A 17168-nucleotide genomic window follows, 5' to 3' on the forward strand; every position below is an offset into this window, starting at 1 on the left:
GTGGCTCAAGCCTGTAATCCCAGCACTTTGGGAGGCCGAGACGGGCGGATCACGAGGTCAGGAGATCGAGACCATCCTGGCTAACACCGTGAAACCCTGTCTCTACTAAAAATACAAAAAACTAGCCGGGCGAGGTGGCGGGCGCCTGTAGTCCCAGCTACTCCGGAGGCTGAGGCAGGAGAATGGCCTAAACCCGGGAGGCGGAGCTTGCAGTGAGCTGAGATCCGGCCACTGCACTCCAGCCCGGGCTATAGAGCAAGACTCCGTCTCAAAAAAAAAAAAAAAAAAAAAAAAAATACAAAAATTAGCCAGGCATGGTGGCAGGCGCCTGTAGTCACAGCTACTCGGGAGGCTGAGGCAGAAGAATCACTTGAACCTGGGAGGCAGAGGTTGCAGTGAGCCAAGAGGCGCCACGACACTCCAGTCTGGGTGACTAAGTTTCCATCTCAAAAAAAAAAAAAAAAGGCACAGAGTAATTCATCAAAAGATCCTGTTGATTCTCAGACAGTTGCTTAAGGGGAAAAACATGCCTAGTTTCTCCAAAAACTGCATCTAACATAACGTATGAGAAAAGCTAATTTTTCACTATAAAACAGCTTTACAATATATGGAAGATCAATCAAAAACACTTTTATCTACCTAAAGTCACTCTCCTTCCTATCCTTTTCAAGAAACCTCTAAATCTCAACTCATTCTAGGAGTTAGTTACATGTGAATTATTCCTAGAGCATCTTTGTTACATAAGCATTTACTTTTTTTCCTTTTTTTCTTCTTTTTTTTGAGATGAAGTCTTGCTCTGTCGCCCAGGCTGGAGTGCAGTGGCGCAATCTTGGCTCACCACAACCTACACCTCCCAGATTCAAGCGATTCTCCTGCCTCAGCCTCCCGAGTAGCTGGGATTACAGGCGTGCACCACCACGCCCGGCTAATTTTTCTGTTTTTAGTAGAGATGATGTTTCACCAAGTTTTGGTAAGGCTGGTCTCGAACTCCTGACCTCGTGGATCCGCCCACCTCGGCCTCCCAAAGTGCTGGGATTACAGGATTGAGCTGCCGCGCCCAGCCTTTATTTCTCATTAGTAAATAAATTGGTGTCACTCTGTCCTGCTGAACTCACCTTCAAGTCCTGGGCCACATCAAGTATTCGAGACAATTTGGCCTGATCATACTGCTCCCCTCTCATGTACCATTCTGCCATTGCATGCATGATAAGTTGGCGAATTGAGGGAGACTGTCCCTAAGAAGGGGAAGAAAGATTAAATAGATATACCGCTAAACACTGTGATAGATATTATTACAAATGCCCGGTTAATTTTACTAGAACTTGTATAAAAATCAGGTATACCTGTGCTGACATTACGTTCAGGCCTCAAACTATGCAATTACCATGATATTCTTTATGGTAAAGCCAAGTTACCTCTACATATTCCAAATAAAGCCTGTTCCTAAACTTCGGTCATACAGTCATTCATCAAACTTATCTGTCCTATATTAAGTCTGCCTATCATTTTCAAAAATAAAATGTGAACTAGATTATGTGAACATGAGGTTACATAAAGTTTACATAATTACTTAAAATGCAAATTACTGATATATGAATAAAAACAAAACAGTTTGAGGTAACTATTTCTCATGTTGCACAGTATAGTGTTGGATGTATCACTACTTCTGGGAATGGCACCGGTACACACATTCTAAATCTTATTTCCACAAACAAGAATCTTTGATTTTTTTTTATTCCATTTCTTTTTTTTTACTGGCAGGTAGACTGGTTTTCAGAAATAACCATGAATGATGCAAATAGCTGGAACTCAGTGAGTATTTATCATAGAAGCAACAGCAAGATCATTACTATTGCTATGTCCAAGTAATATCCCAGTTAATTGTCCTAGAGTGGCAGATGGTCTGCTAGAACAAGTATTCAATCACAAGTGAGGAGATGCAGCTTGTTTACCAGCCCTTTCTACCTCACAGCTTTGGTGAGAAAGGAATGAAGACCATCTGGACTGCAAATGCTTGGTTAAATGTTTATCATGCATTTTGTAAACTGTTAAGTCTACAATGTTAATTGAGTCTCTAGGAAAGGAGGAGAAACTAACTGAATGACCTAGAACTAAGGCTATCATTTTTCACTTACAATAAAGAGCCTTATTTCATTAATTTGTAAAAAGCACTTGTATATAATATAAACTATTACAAGAATGGGTAAAGGATAAAAAGTAACTAAAAAGGACACCTGAGGTAAAGGCAAAGAAAAATTTTTTTTTCTACATGTATCATACAATGTAGGATATTAGCTTGGGAAACTTGGCAAGACTCTGTCTCTACAAAAATCCAAAAAATTAACTGGGTATGGTGGCATGTGCCTGTGGTCCCATCTACTCGGGATGGCTGAGGCAGGATGACTGACTGAGCCCAGGAGGTTGAGGCTGCAGTGAGACATGGTTGCACCACTGCACTCCAGCCTAAGTGACAGGGCAAGATCCTCTCTCCAAAAAAAAAAAAAAAAAACGTGGGGGAGAGAAAAAAATCAGTGGACAAAAGAATACTTACTTGCCAAACACATTCTACAAAATTAGAGGTGAAAAGCACAGGGGCTTGAAAGGCATTTCAGCACAAACTGAAATAAAATGTAAATGTTGGATTTAGATAAATTAGAAAAGAATGCTAATTAAATTGATCTGTGATATTCTTTCATTTCCCGTGAAAATACGACATCAGTACCTTCTGCCTCCATGATAGATGTTTAAGTTCCTTAGTATAAAAAGAAAAGGGATGCCCCAGCAATACAGACCTTTCTTAATACTGAAATTATTAAATATTGGCCGGGTGTGGTGGCTCATGCCTGTAATCCCAGCACTTTGGGAGGCCGAGGTGGATGGATCATTTGAGGTCAGGAGTTCGAGACTATCCTGGCCAACATGGTGAAATCCCGCTTCTACCAAAAATACAAAAATTAGCCAGGCAAGGTGGTGCATGCCTGTAATCCCAGCTCCTCAGGAGGCTGAGGCAGGAGAATCACTTGAACCCAAGAGATGGAGGTTGCAGTGAGCCAGACTGCACTCCCGCCTGGGCGACAGAGCAAGACACCATCTCAAAAAAAAAAAAAAAGGGGGGGGGGGGAAAGAAAATAAAATCATTAAATATTATTTTGCCTCCTTGCTTTTCGGATCTTATATTTTATTCCTCACATGATTCTAACAGATAAAACAAGTTTTATGACAGTATGACTTCTAAAGTCATAATAATTCAGAGATGTAAAAAAAAAAAAGTTCTCTGCTTGAGCTTCCTCAACACTCTGAAAGTCAATTATTCAGATGAAAAAATGGTAGGCACAAGGTCACATCTTACCTGCCCATGCCATGCATAGTGCAAAATAATAGCTGAGTTAGGATGGTTTCCAAGGAAAATTGGCATCAGAGTGGAGATAAGTTCATGGCGCAAGGTATGCCAAGAGGTGTTAATTTGTAGTAAGGCCAATACCAGCATGTCTGGACAGTGTTTGATAGGGAAGCTGAAGAGCTGTTTGACTTGCTCATACTGCCCAACCTCTGCAAGCCTCAGCAGAGATTCAATCAAATCCAAGCTCTTCCTAACGAGAAAGGAAGAAACATGCTTTATCAATGAACATCCAAGTATACAGATTAATTTTCAAAATAAGTGATAACAGCTTGTAAGCACAAAACCAAGTTGGTGTCATGTTTTAATATTAGAAGTTTGAAGTCCACAGCACTCTCTTAAGAATTATTTTTGCCCCAAGAGGTTGAATCTGGTTGACTTTAACTGAGCCTGAAGATCTAACTCTATCCTCAGCCCATGAAAAACAAGGGGATAGAGAATGAAGTAAATACCACAAGAAAACAAGTAAGAAAATAACATGGGGTAGACTAGAGAACAAATGCTATATTTCTCTATCAAATCAATGGCAAAAAATAAATTTAAAAGAGAGAATAAAGATAGATTTACAGAATAAAAGAAACTATGGACCGTGTCTGGATTCTCAATCACAGAAAGATTAAAAGACATTTTTGAGCCAATTGAAGAACTTAAATGTAAATAACTAGGTATATTAAGGAACTGTTATTTGTTAAAGTGATAATGGTATTTAAGTTTTATAAAAATGGAAAGAGGCCTTTATCTGTTCAAATAAAATGAAGAAGAAATACTACTATATACATCAGACTCATAAGGAAAAAAATAAGCAAGCTTACAAATCTAATGTTGGCTACCACCTAAGAAAAGGACACACCACCACCAAAAAAAGTAAAGACAATTATTTGATCAATAACAGAAACGTGGCCGGGCGCGGTGGCTCAAGCCTGTAATCCCAGCACTCTGGGAGGCCGAGGCGAGCGGATCACGAGGTCAGGAGATCGAGACCATCCTGGCTAACACCGTGAAACCCCGTCTCTACTAAAAAAAATACAAAAAACTAGCCGGGCGAGGTGGCGGGCGCCTGTAGTCCCAGCTATTCGGGAGGCTGAGGCAGGAGAATGGCGTAAACCCGGGAGGCAGAGCTTGCAGTGAGCTGAGATCCGGCCACTGCACTCCAGCCCGGGCGACAGAGCGAGACTCCGTCTCCAAAAAAAAAAAAAAAAAAAAAAACAGAAACGTGTTCTGGGAGGGTATAGATAGAAAAAAATTGAAGATACATTATGAACTAGATCCCGTTGGGGAAAAATTCAGGCCACGCTCTCTCCCTGTAGCCCTGTGTACTTCAACAATGATGAAAGTACTTGTACCATTCTTTCTTCACACATTCGCAGAGAGGAATGATGGGACAGAGTTCCAAGAGAAACCTGATCTAGACACTGGGCCGGACTAAGATTCTACCTCGAATATTTGAAACTAGAACTCAGAGAAACTAGATACTTTAGCTGAAAAGTATTAGATTCGGCCAGGTGCAGTAGCTCAAGCCTGCAATCCCAGCACTTTGAGAGACCGAGGCGGATGGATCACTTGACGTCAGGAGTTTAAGACCAGCCTGGCCAACATGGTAAAACTCCATCTCTAATAAAAATATAAAACTAGGCCAGGCGGGGTGGCTCACGCCTATAATCCCAGCACTTTGGGAGGCTAAGGTGGGCGGATCACAAGATCAGATCGTGAGCATCCTGGCTAACACGGTGAAACCCCGTCTCTACTAAAAATACAAAAAAATTAGCCAGGCATGGTGGCGGACGCCTGTAGTCCCAGCTACTCGGAAGGGTGAGGCAGGAGAATGGTGTGAACCTGGGAGACGGAGCTTGCAATGAGCCGAGATTGCGCCACAGCACTCCAGCCTGGGCAACAGAGCGAGACACCATCTCAATAAAAAAATATATATATATATGCCGGGTGTGGTGGCTCATGCCTATAATCCCAGCACTTTGGGAGGCTGAGGCGGGCGGATCATGAGGTCAGGAGATCGAGACCATCCTGGCTAACACTGTGAAACCCTGCCTCTATTAAAAATACAAAAAATTATCCGGGCGTGGTGGCCGGTGTCTGTAGTCCCAGCTACTCAGGAGGCTGAGGCAGGAGAATGGTGTGAACCTGGGAGGCGGGGCTTGCAGTGAGCCAAGATGGCGCCACTGCACTCCAGCCTGGGCGACAGAGCAAGACTCCGTCTCAAAAAAAAAAAAAAAATACATATATATATATATATAAAAATATATATATATATATAAACTTAGCCGAGGACGGTGGTGAGCATCTGTAATCCTAGCTACTCAGGAGGCTGAGGCAGAAGAATCGCTTAAATCCAGGAGGTGGAGGTTGCAGTGAGCTGAGATTGTGCCACTGCACTCCAGCCTGGGCAACAGAGTGAGACTCCATCCCAAAAATATAAAATAAATAAGAAAAGAAAAGAAAACTATTATATTTGACAGGTTGGGCACCTTGAGCAACTTACAAATAAAAAAAAAGGCATAAGCTCTACAGAGAAGAAATCTCAACATTAAGGGAGAAAGGAGGAAGTACAAACCTCTTTCCAACATTTGATACTTTCAGATTTGATGCTTTTAAAAGAACACCTAAGGACAGACCCTACAAGATATAACTAACGATAGGGACTGAAAAATAAGTTATCCAACAATCCCCTCTATAAATACTTAAGTAGGGTCACTAAAACTACTGCTTCATTTAAACCTGTTAACTATGTATTTGGCTTACTATTAACTTTATATTTCACAAAAGAAGAAGTAATCCTTTAAATGAAAGCTGAATCAAAGTGTTTACCACGTGGCAATTTCTCGATTGTCATCCTCTGGTGGTGCTTTCAGAATATCAGTGGCAACAGTATGACAGGGATAGTCAGCAAAACAGAAGATCTCTGGATTTATAAGGGAATGTTGAATGAAGGAGAGCTGCAATGAAAGAAAATGCTTACCACCATAAATGACTGTGAATGCTATAAAATCTGAAATGTTTTCATTAGGTTATTGTCAATCTTAAGGTTATTAGCATGGCAATTTCCCTTTTAAAATCTTAATTATGGCCAGGCATGGTGGCTCATGCCTGTAATCCCAGCACTTTGGGAGGCCGAGGCGGGCGGATCACGAGGTCAGGAGATCGAGACCATCCTGGCTAACATGGTAAAACCCTGTCTCTACTAAAAATACAAAAAAAAAAAAAAATAGTCAGGCGTGGTGGCGGGCGCCTGTAGTCCCAGCTACTCGGGAGGCTGAGGCAGGAGAACGGCGTGAACCCGGGAGGCGGAGCTTGCAGTGAGCTTGTAGTGAGATTGCACCACTGCACTCCAGCCTGGGCAACAGAGCGAGACTCCGCCTCAAAAAAAAAAAAAATTCTTAATTACCTGCCCTTTGAAAACCACACACAATTCAGACACATGAAAGGTGCACAATGAAACCCTGTGTGGATTCTCAATCATAACTGTTAAAAGACTTTTTTGAGCCAATTAGGGAAACTTAATGTTGCCTTGGAAACGAACACATCATTAAACTATTGGGAAAACACCTTGACAGTTACAGCTTAAAGGAGTCTGACTAGTACTAAAACTATGATAATATTCCTTCAATACTTATGAGAGTCCTTGCTTTTCTGTGCTATGTATAACATATTCTACTTTACAAGAATATTTCAATCAATGGGTAGATGGCACTACATATAGAATAAGTCATGTTTTATCCCCCCTTCTATAGCTAAATACCACTCACTCACTCACCTGGCCTTCAGCATGTTTCCAAGGTCTATATATGAGGTCTACTGGGAACACTTCCATACCCAAACCCCTCTGAATGCCATAAACCACATTATGAAGTCCTTTACTGTCACGAATTTGAAATCCAGGATGGTCCAGTTCATAAGTTACTTCCTTGAAATTCAAACTCGGATTCTAAAAAAGACCAAAGCAGTTTAAAATGTAATGAATGTGTGTATATTTTGATACATTGTCCAAAAGGCCATATTAAATCTGAAATTCAATTTAGATGTTCTACTTACAAAATTTTAAACGTGAATTTTAAGAAACCCATTCTTTTTTTTCTTTTTTGAAACAGAGTCTCACTCTGTCACTCAGGTTGGACTGCAGTGGCATGATCTCAGCTCACTGCAACTTCTGCCTCCTGGGTTCGATAGATTCTCGTGCCTCAGCCTCCAAAGTAGCTGGGATTACAGAAGTACACCAACATGCCCAGGTAATTTTTTTTAATTTTAGTAGAGACAAGTTTTCGCCATGCTGGCCAGGATGGTATCAAACTCTTGGCCTCATGTGATCCACCTGCCTCGGCCTCCAAAGTGCTGGGATTACAGGAGTGAGCCACCACACCCGGCTTATTACACACACTACCTCTTAATATCTAAAAGTTCCATTCTAGGGTCACGTGCAGTGGCTTATGCCTATAATCACAGCACTTTGGAAGGAGGGCGGATTGCCTGAGGTCAGGAGTTTGAGACCAGCCTGGCCAACATAATGAAACCCTGTCTCTACTAAAAATACAAAAAAAAAAAAAAAAAAAAGTAGCCAAGCATGGTGGCACATGCCTATAGACCCAGCTACTTGGGAGGCTGAGGCAAGAGAAATGCTTGAACCCAGGAGGCAGAGGATGCAGTGAGCCATGATAATGCCACTGCACTTCAGCCTGGCCAACAGAGTGAGACTTCATCTAAAAAAGAAAACAAAAACAGAAGTTCCATTCTAGGCCAGGCACAATGGCTCACGCTTGTAATCCCAACCCTTTGCTCCCAAAAGTGGGAGGATCACTAACTAGAGCCCAGGAGTTAAAGTCCAATATGGGCAACATAGCAAAAGCAAAAATAAATACAGTTCAATTCCTTTATGTCTTATTTAAGCCCTTCAATATTTCAATAGAGGTACTTTGTTTATTTTTCATTCAGTTTACAACCAAAGTAGAAGCGGCAAGATAAATGATTTTCGTTATTCTTATTCACCATAGACAAAGAGTAATTTAGCAGTAGCACCCCAAGTTACAAGGTAACAACCCTAATGAAAAAATTTAAATTTGATTATGTACTGTCTCCAGTACACAATTAACTTGGACACTTTATTACTTTTTGAGTTAACAAAGGTGGAAAATTCTTAAAAATTTGCTTTCTTTGGACTATATCATCCAAATACCACAAATCAAAAACCATCATCACATATACTCACCAGTTCTTTAAGAACATCAATCAAGACTTCTACATTCCACGTGTGTGCCTGTGCTCCATCACTTTTATCTTTCCCATCACTCCAGATCCCACTGCCTGGAGCAGAAATACTCTGTAGAAGTAAAACTTGAATTAAACAAACCCAACTACTCCATATGTTCACTTCTGGTCGACACAGCAATCAATCATATTGTAATTTAATAAAAAAAATAAAGAGGACAGGACATTAACTCACTTGGTAAAATAGCTGAATTCAACACACCTGTAATGGAATGCCATCTGTTAATCCTGAATGAGTTCGAGCCATCATTCCCAAAACCCTTGCAACCTGGGCAGCTGTGACCTCCCGAACACCAAACTGCATGATTATATTGCGACATTCTTCAATACTGAAACAGAAATGTAACTTCAGAAAAATGCTACCAGCCTCAACATCAAAATTGAGAAATTCTGGCATTAAATGAACCTTGTTTGAAATCCTTAGTTTTACTAAATAAAACAGGCAGAGCAGTAAGTGTCATTTCTTGTTATATTTATACAGTTAGGAATGTAAAAACCATCTACTTCGGTAAGAAAATGGCAAAAGTCATTATTCTAAGTAACTAGGGAATGGAAAACCAAATATTGTATGTTCTCACTTGTTAGATGGGAGATAAGCTATGAGGATGCAAAGGCGTAAGAATGATATAATGCAGCGGGCTTCTGAATCCCCAGCCATGGACCATTATCAGTCTGCGGCCTGTTAGGAACCATCCACACAGCAGGAAGTGAGCAAGTATTTCCACTTGGGCTCCACCTCTTGTGGAGTACAAGAGTACTGGAGTACTGTGGCACGATCTTGGCTCACTGCAACCTTCACTTCCCAAGTTTAAATCATCCTCCTGCCTCAGCCTCCCAAGTAGCTGGGATTACAAGCACGCACCACCACACCTGGCTAATTTTTGTATTTTTAGTGGAGACGGGGTTTCACCACGTTGGCCAGACTGATCTCAAACTTCTGGCCTCAAGTGATCCACCCGCCTCGGCCTCCCAAAGTGCCCGGATTACAGGCATGAGCCACAATGCCCAGCCTGAAAATTTTTTTAAAAGGCAAACGATTTTTAAAACTCAGTGTAAGAGCCGGATGTGGTGGCTCACGCCTGCAATCCCAGCACTTTGGGAGGCTGAGGCGGGCAGATCACAAGGTCAGACCAAGACCATCCTGGCTAACACAGGGAAACCCCATCTCTACTAAAAATACAAAAAATTATCTGGGCATGGTGGCACGCACCTGTAGTCCCGGCTGCTCGGGAGGCTGAGGCAGGAAAATCACTTGAACCCGGGAGACGGAGGTTGCAGTAAGCTGAGATTGTGCCACTGCACTCCAGCCTGGGCAACAGAGCAAGACTTCATCTCAAAAAAAAAAAAAAAATCAGTGGAAGAAAATAAGACTCATGAGTGATGCTCTCTTTCACAATGACAAAATTATCCTCAATCTTCTTTAAGATTTTAACATCCAAAGTGAGTTTGATTATTCTGATATGTACAAAACCTTGAACATCCATCCTAACTTTTTTTTTTTTTGAGATGAAGTCTCACCCTGTTGCCCAGGCTGGGTGCAGTGGCACAATCTTGGCTCACTGCAATCTCCGCCTCCTGGGTTCAAGCGATTCTCCTGCCTCAGCCTCCTGAGTAGCTCGGATTATAGGCGCGTGCCACCATGCCCAGCTAATTTTTGTATTTTTAGTATCAACAGGGTTTTTACCATGTTGGTCGGGCTGGTCTTGAACCCCGACCTCATGTGATCCGCCCACCTCGGCCTCCCTAAGTGCTGGGACTACAGGATATGAGCCACCGTGCCCGGTCTGCATCCTAACATTTCACTATGCATCTTATTCAGTTTGATTAACAAAAGTTATATGCCAGGCACAAGTACAACACTCACAAATGCACTATTTCAAACCTAAGTGAGAATGTGGTTTGTCTGAAGGTTTTTAAAACATAAGGATTTTTAAGTCAAAGCAAAGCACATTAACATCCTTAATAATTTGCTTTTAGAAAAATATTAATAATCCAGTATATCACAGTCTTAAGTGCTACTAACAACGCGAAATAATATCCTTTGATGCCCTAAGCAAGTGAGAAAAATACGCAAGAGACAGGGTATAAAAGAGGCAGAAAAGGAAGGAAGCCACAGATGAAGGCAGAATGAAGAAATTAGAGGGGTGGGGGTCAGAGAGGAGAAAATTAGTCACATTAAGTGTAAAGCGATACAAGTTCCATAAATACTAACTTGCTTCAATGCTCTCTCTTCCTTCCAAAAGCTAAAATATGCCTATCGTGGCAACTAGCCTAGAAACCACTGACTCCTAATTTTGAGAAACTGGAGAGGGGAAGGAGATAAACATTTAACACCCAGCATGTTTACAGCTGTCACACATACTAGTTTGTGGAAGATTAAAATTTAGAAGCATGCCTCTTGAGAGGAAAAGATGATTAAGGAATTTTAGAGACTTTTTTTAAACAATTACATCATACATGTTTTGCACAAGAATAATCAGAAACAACATGTTTTACTACCAACCTTGCACAAAAGCCATAGCCTACTTCTTGCATGAAATCAGCCAAAGAGCTCTCCATCATGGTTTTAGCTACCCCTCCGGAATCAGGCAGGATCCTGTCCATTAGAATGTCCCGTTTTTCAGGGTATAAAAGTGGTGCGAGCACCACAGGACAGCGTTCTTGGGGAAAATCTGAGGGAAGAAAAAGGTTACAACTGCTATATTAATTAAAAACAAACAATCCTCTTTTGCTCTATCCAAAATCCCCTCAAACCCAATTCTCTCACAAGTTCATATCAAAGGCAAGCTTATTTCATTTTTTCCAGCCTATTAGCCCAAGTTATGACTTTAACATCAATTTCAAAATTTGAATACTTTTATATCACAAAAAATGCTCATCAGTGTACCTTTAACATTTGATATTGGGATTCCATCTATTGACCAACTCATACCCTAAATATTACTTTAAATTTTCACAACAGGGCTATCACTTCCCATGCAGAGAAAGCAAACAATCAGAATATCAGTCTATTTATTTCACTGGCAAGTGGAGTTTCCCACTAGTGAGAATGTTAATGTACATTAAACTATATAAACATTAGGAAGTAAATAAAAATAACCATGAGAATGGATGTTAATCCACTACCAGATTTGTTTTAAAAAGAATTCTTAATCTTTCTCAAACATGAAAGCTCAGAGGCAACAAAATAACTAGAATTTATCTTAACTTTACAATGCCAATATCCAAGGAGGTGAAGTGAGCATATCGAAAGTGACCAATTTTTTAAGCTAAAAACAACATGTAAGGCAGGGCGCGGTGGCTCAAGCCTGTAATCCCAGCACTTTGGGAGGCCGAGGCGGGCGGATCACAAGGTCAGGAGATCGAGACCATCCTGGCTAACACGGTGAAACCCCGTCTCTACTAAAAATACAAAAAACTAGCCGGGCGAGGTGGCAGGCGCCTGTAGTCCCAGCTACTCGGGAGGCTGAGGCAGGAGAATGGCATAAACCCAGGAGGCGGAGCTTGCAGTAAGCCGAGATCGCGCCACTGCACTCCAGCCTGGGGGACAGAACAAGACTCCATCTCAAAAAAAAAAAAAAAAAAAAAAAAAAAACAGCATGTAAGGCTAGGCATGGTGTCATGCTCTCCTGAGCTTCCCAAAGTGCTGGGATTACTGGCCTGAGCCACTGTGCCCAGCTGATGTTGTCTCTTTTTTAAAAAGAGAAAGAAAGAGGGGGAGGGGGAGAAGGGAGGGGAAGGGGAGAAGGGAGGGGAAGGGGAGAGGGAGAGGGGAGAAGAGAAAAGAGAGGAGAGAAAAGAGAAGAGAAAAAAATGCTTTTGTGATGTGTCTGTGGTCATCCAAGAAAACCATCCACTGTAGGCTACAAAGACTCCCTTACCTCTGCGCAGCGTCTTAAGAAAAGCGTCTATCTGTTCTTGTCCAACTCCAAAGGCTCCCTTCTGCCCAAAGAGGAGATGGGAGAGGAGGAGGTGTAGGACCTCTATTGCTATATCTTGGAAGCCACCTTCTTGATTTCCACTGACGTCTGCGTCAATGTAAGAACGCAGAAGATCTGGAAGCTTCTGTTTGATAAACTGGGCAGCTAGAAGTCAGGTAAACCAAAAAACCACAAGTTATTTTTGCACCACAATGGGTTAAAAAGTCACATACCATCAAAATGCAGATAATCACCCTTCTCATTCACCAGCTCACCCATCTCTCTAATGCTTTCTCTAGCTGACAAGTATAAAGAAAGTAATGGCCAGGGACCGGCTGTGGTGAGGGGAAAATGGGAGAGTTGTTGATAGGCATAGTTCTGTTTGGCAAGATAACGTTCTAGAGATCTGTTACACAACCTAAATACAATTATCATTATGGAAATTTACACTTAATTATGAGGGGGCCGGGTGCGGTGGCTCACACCTGTAATCCCAGCACTTTGGGAGGCCGAGGTGGGCAGATCACAAGGTCAGGAGATCGAGACCACCCTGGCTAACATAGTGAAACCCCGTCTCCACTAAAAAATACCAAAAAATTAGCTGGGCATGGTGGCGGGCGCCTGTAGTCCTAGCTACTCAGGAGACTGAGGCAGAAGAATGGTGAGAACCTAGGAGGCGGAACTTCCAGTGAGCCGAGATCACGCCACTGCACTACAGCCTGGGTGACAGAGAGAACGAGACTCCGTCTCAAAAAAAAAAAATTCTGTTATGAGGTAACATTTATATTACATGTTTTTTACCATAGAGAGAAATTAATTTCAGATTATCTTAGTAAGTCTAAACCACAGAGGCTCATGATTAAAAACCCATGTATTTTAAAGTCTCACTTCATGATATTTTTGGAAAAGTAACTCACCGAAACCTCTAAGATCTGAGCTGGAAGAATTCAACAGGGCAAGGCCAAAAATTACCTGAAACAAGAAGGGTTAGATTAACCAAAGAGTCAAATGGCTGTTTCTAATTCTAATTCTGTCTACGTCTCTTTTCTTAACTCACTCACCTCTTGTACTTTGCTTAATTTGAGCACTTTACTCAGCTGGGCAAATAAGTGGGGTGCAGGTTTTAAACTCTGAAACAAACCAAATTTTAGTTTAAAATAAGAACTTGTTTTTTCAAAAAATTTTTAACAACCTGTTTGCTCAAGGATGGCACTACATAGGAGTTGCTTAATTCTGTAGTGTTGCTAGAAACATCACACTATGTCCTAAAACTATGACAAACTTAAGTCTTCACATGATCTGGTTTTAGTAAGATTCTATTTATTATTAAATGAACTGTCTTAATTTTGTTACAAAGCTATGAAAGACATCCCAAAATAACCTGAAATTTTTATATTAAGACATCACATTAACAGATCAAGGCTTAGGGCCTTTTTAGAAAGCCTGAGATCACATTCTTAAAGATAATAGTAATACCAACCTTCTGATAGTGCAATGGATTATCAATGGCATAGGACAGCGTCGAGATAAAATTTGGCTTTGTAATCAGCAACGCACACTCCTGAATCAGAAACTGAGTCTTTAAAAATAAAAAATGACTTTCATTAGCACTAAACGTCATCTAAGAACAAACAGAAGCTGAGGTACTCAGAACACTAAACTGTGATCTAACACTATATACTGTTATATCTTATCAAAATCAGCTCTTTAAAAATCTCGCCAGGCGCAGTGGTTGATGCCCATAATCCCAGCGCTTTGAGAAGCTAAAGCAGGTGGATCACCTGAGGCCAGGAATTCAAGACCTGCCTGGCCAACATGGTAAAACCCTGTCTCTACTAAAAATACAAAAATTAGCCAGGAGTGGTGCCAGGCACCTATAATCTCAGCTACTTGGGAGGCTGAGGCAGGAGAATCGCTTGAATCCAGGAGGCAGAAGTTGCAGTGAGCCATGATTGTGCCACCACACTCCAGCCTGGGTGACGAGAGACTCTGTCTCAACAACACCCAAGGTAAAAGGAACCAGGAAATAATAAAAAAATAAAAATAAAAATAAGGCCGGGCGCGGTGGCTCAAGCCTGTAATCCCAGCACTTTGGGAGGCCGAGATGGGCGGATCACGAGGTCAGGAGATCAAGACCATCCTGGCTAACACGGTGAAACCCCGTCTCTACTAAAAAAATACAAAAAAACTAGCCGGGCGAGGTGGCGGCGCCTGTAGTCCCAGCTACTCCGGAGGCTGAGGCAGGAGAATGGCGTGAACCGGGGAGGCGGAGCTTGCAGTGAGCTGAGATCCGGCCACTGCACTCCAGCCCGGGCGACAGAGCGAGACTCTGTCTCAAAAAAAAAAAAAAAAAAAAAAAAGGTTATAAAAATAGAGGTTTTTTAAAAAACTCATTACACTACTCAAAGTCTATTACCAGCAAAACTTCCAGAAAAGAAGAGCTCATTGATAAGATTACTGTAAGAAACAGTATAATGACAAACTCTTGCTAGATGGGAAATAAAGCTACAGATTCAATCCAGGACATGAGATCCCCTCTGCCTTACTAACTTTTCAGGCAGGGAACCCCCACATTCCTGCTTCCTTCAGGCAAGTCTGATTCGTACCTCTCAAAATCTGAACTAGGTACCTGTTATAGTCTACAGGCAGGCAGAAGAAGGGACGCACAGAAAAAAAAAGAAAAATCTAACACCTTTTCACCTTCCAGCTACAATTACTTCTGGATGCTATTTTGTATGTGTCATATGCTACATACACTATGCCCAAAATTCATTTAACAATTACAGCTAAGTGGACATGAACTTTGTAAGCCCCAAATACCTGATGGAAATCTTTGCCACTGCTTTTACCATCGCCACTGAAATCCACATGCGAAAATAGGCAGCGTAATAAATGCCTGTCTGCCTCAGGACCGTGCCGATTCACAATCTAAAATGACCAAACATAGTATGTTTAAGAGAGGATTTAAAAAGAAAAAAAAGTTTCAAAAAAGAAAATCAACCTCCAAGGCAAAATTCCAATTTACATTAATTACTCATTTTTGAAGTTAAAGGAATTATTGATGGAAGTGCCCATAAGTTATAATTTTTTTTTTTTTTTTTAGAGAGGGTCCGTATTGCCCAGACTGATATCGAATTCCTGGACTCACAGAATCTCCTTGCCTCACCCTTCTGAGTAGCTAGGATCACAGGCATACACCACTGCTTCCACCTGTAATTCAATATTTTTCTTTTTTTTTTTTTTTTTTTTTTTTTTTTGAGACGGAGTCTCGCTCTGTCGCCCAGGCTGGAGTGCAGTGGCGCAATCTCGGCTCACTCCAAGCTCCGCCTCCCGGGTTCACGCCATTCTCCTGCCTCAGCCTCCCGAGTAGCTGGGACTACAGGCGCCCGCCCCTGCGCCCGGCTAATTTTTTCTATCTTTAGTAGAGACGGGGTTTCACCATGGTCTCGATCTCCTGACCTTGTGATCCGCCCACCTCGGCCTCCCAAAGTGCTGGGATTACAGGCGTGAGCCACCACGCCCGGCCAATTCAATATTTTTCAAATGTTTCCTGTGCCGGGCGCAGTGGCTCACGCCTATAATCCCAGCACTTTGGGAGGCCAAGGCAGGTGGGTTACCTGAGGTCAGGCGTTCAAGACCAGCCTGGTCAACATGGGGAAACCCCGTCTCTACTAAATACACAAAAATTAGCCAAGCATGGTGGTGGGTGCCTGTAATCCCAGTTACTTGCAAGGCTGAGGCAGGAGAATCACTTGAACCCGGGAGGCAGAGGTTGCAGCGAGCCGAGATCGTGCCATTGTAGTCTAGCCTGGCCAACAAGAGTGAAACTTCATCTCAAAAAAAAAAAAAAAAAGTTTCCTATAGTCAGTCACTGGCAGGAAGAAGAGTAGAAAAACTACAGTAATTTTACCATGCAACTCTGTACTTTGCTCAACATCTACACCAAAAACACCAAGTAGCATTGATCAAATGTGTAACAAAGATTTTTTTTTAAGACAACAATTTTACATAACACAAATTCTCTCTGCTAACACAACTGTAACGCTACACGGCACAGCCTTAAATGAAGCTGCCACCAGATCAGACTTCAGTGATTTAGATGCTGCCCTAGAGCTCAATTAGTTTCCTGCTCTTCCTCAAATTTACCCATGTTTGTTGGTATTTGTTATTCTCTCTAAATGAAAAACTCCAGATAGCTATCATGGTTTGTTCTTTCACTTCATTTAGGTTTCTACTCTAAAGCCACCTTATCAGTGAGGTCTTATTACCATTCCTAAAATAGCAATATGACCTGCCCCAGCATCACTCCTTATTCTGCTTTACTTTTTCTCCATAGCAATTACTACTACCTGCTAATTTACTGAAATTTTCTGTAGCTGTGTTCACTTCTGCACATCTAGTCTAGAAAAGACTTGAGCACAGTATATGTGCAGAGTAATCATGTTTACTAAGAGCCACATACTACCTACACGTTGGGCTAGATATTGCACTGAGCTTTCCTGGCTTAATCTTCAACAACTGCTAACATTTACCACCCTCTATCCCCACGGATAACGGGTTGACACAGTTAAAACAGACTC

The 17168-nt window shown here is 41.7% G+C and overlaps 1 protein-coding gene across 14 annotated transcripts in view; it reads right to left on the bottom strand.

The window, feature by feature from the left end:
* Nucleotides 1-17168, bottom strand: part of CNOT1 (CCR4-NOT transcription complex subunit 1) — a 111417-nt gene that overhangs the window by 57108 nt on the left and 37141 nt on the right. For 11 of the 14 annotated variants that reach the window (XM_077986301.1, XM_077986299.1, XM_015126306.3 and 8 more), the window contains exons 3-14: nucleotides 15409-15516; nucleotides 14069-14167; nucleotides 13650-13718; nucleotides 13506-13560; nucleotides 12550-12753; nucleotides 11172-11340; nucleotides 8871-8997; nucleotides 8610-8720; nucleotides 7164-7334; nucleotides 6218-6345; nucleotides 3350-3590; nucleotides 1116-1235 (exon numbers count right to left, since the gene is read on the bottom strand). In XM_077986301.1, the coding sequence (XP_077842427.1) occupies nucleotides 1116-1235; nucleotides 3350-3590; nucleotides 6218-6345; nucleotides 7164-7334; nucleotides 8610-8720; nucleotides 8871-8997; nucleotides 11172-11340; nucleotides 12550-12753; nucleotides 13506-13560; nucleotides 13650-13718; nucleotides 14069-14167; nucleotides 15409-15516 (1602 nt within the window). The remainder of the gene's footprint in view (nucleotides 1-1115; nucleotides 1236-3349; nucleotides 3591-6217; nucleotides 6346-7163; nucleotides 7335-8609; nucleotides 8721-8870; nucleotides 8998-11171; nucleotides 11341-12549; nucleotides 12754-13505; nucleotides 13561-13649; nucleotides 13719-14068; nucleotides 14168-15408; nucleotides 15517-17168) is intronic. The other 3 variants (XM_077986303.1, XM_077986302.1, XM_077986300.1) reach the window with 1 other exon arrangement.

Source organism: Macaca mulatta, chromosome 20, assembly GCF_049350105.2.
Source record: "Macaca mulatta isolate MMU2019108-1 chromosome 20, T2T-MMU8v2.0, whole genome shotgun sequence".
Classification (NCBI taxonomy): domain Eukaryota; kingdom Metazoa; phylum Chordata; class Mammalia; order Primates; family Cercopithecidae; genus Macaca; species Macaca mulatta.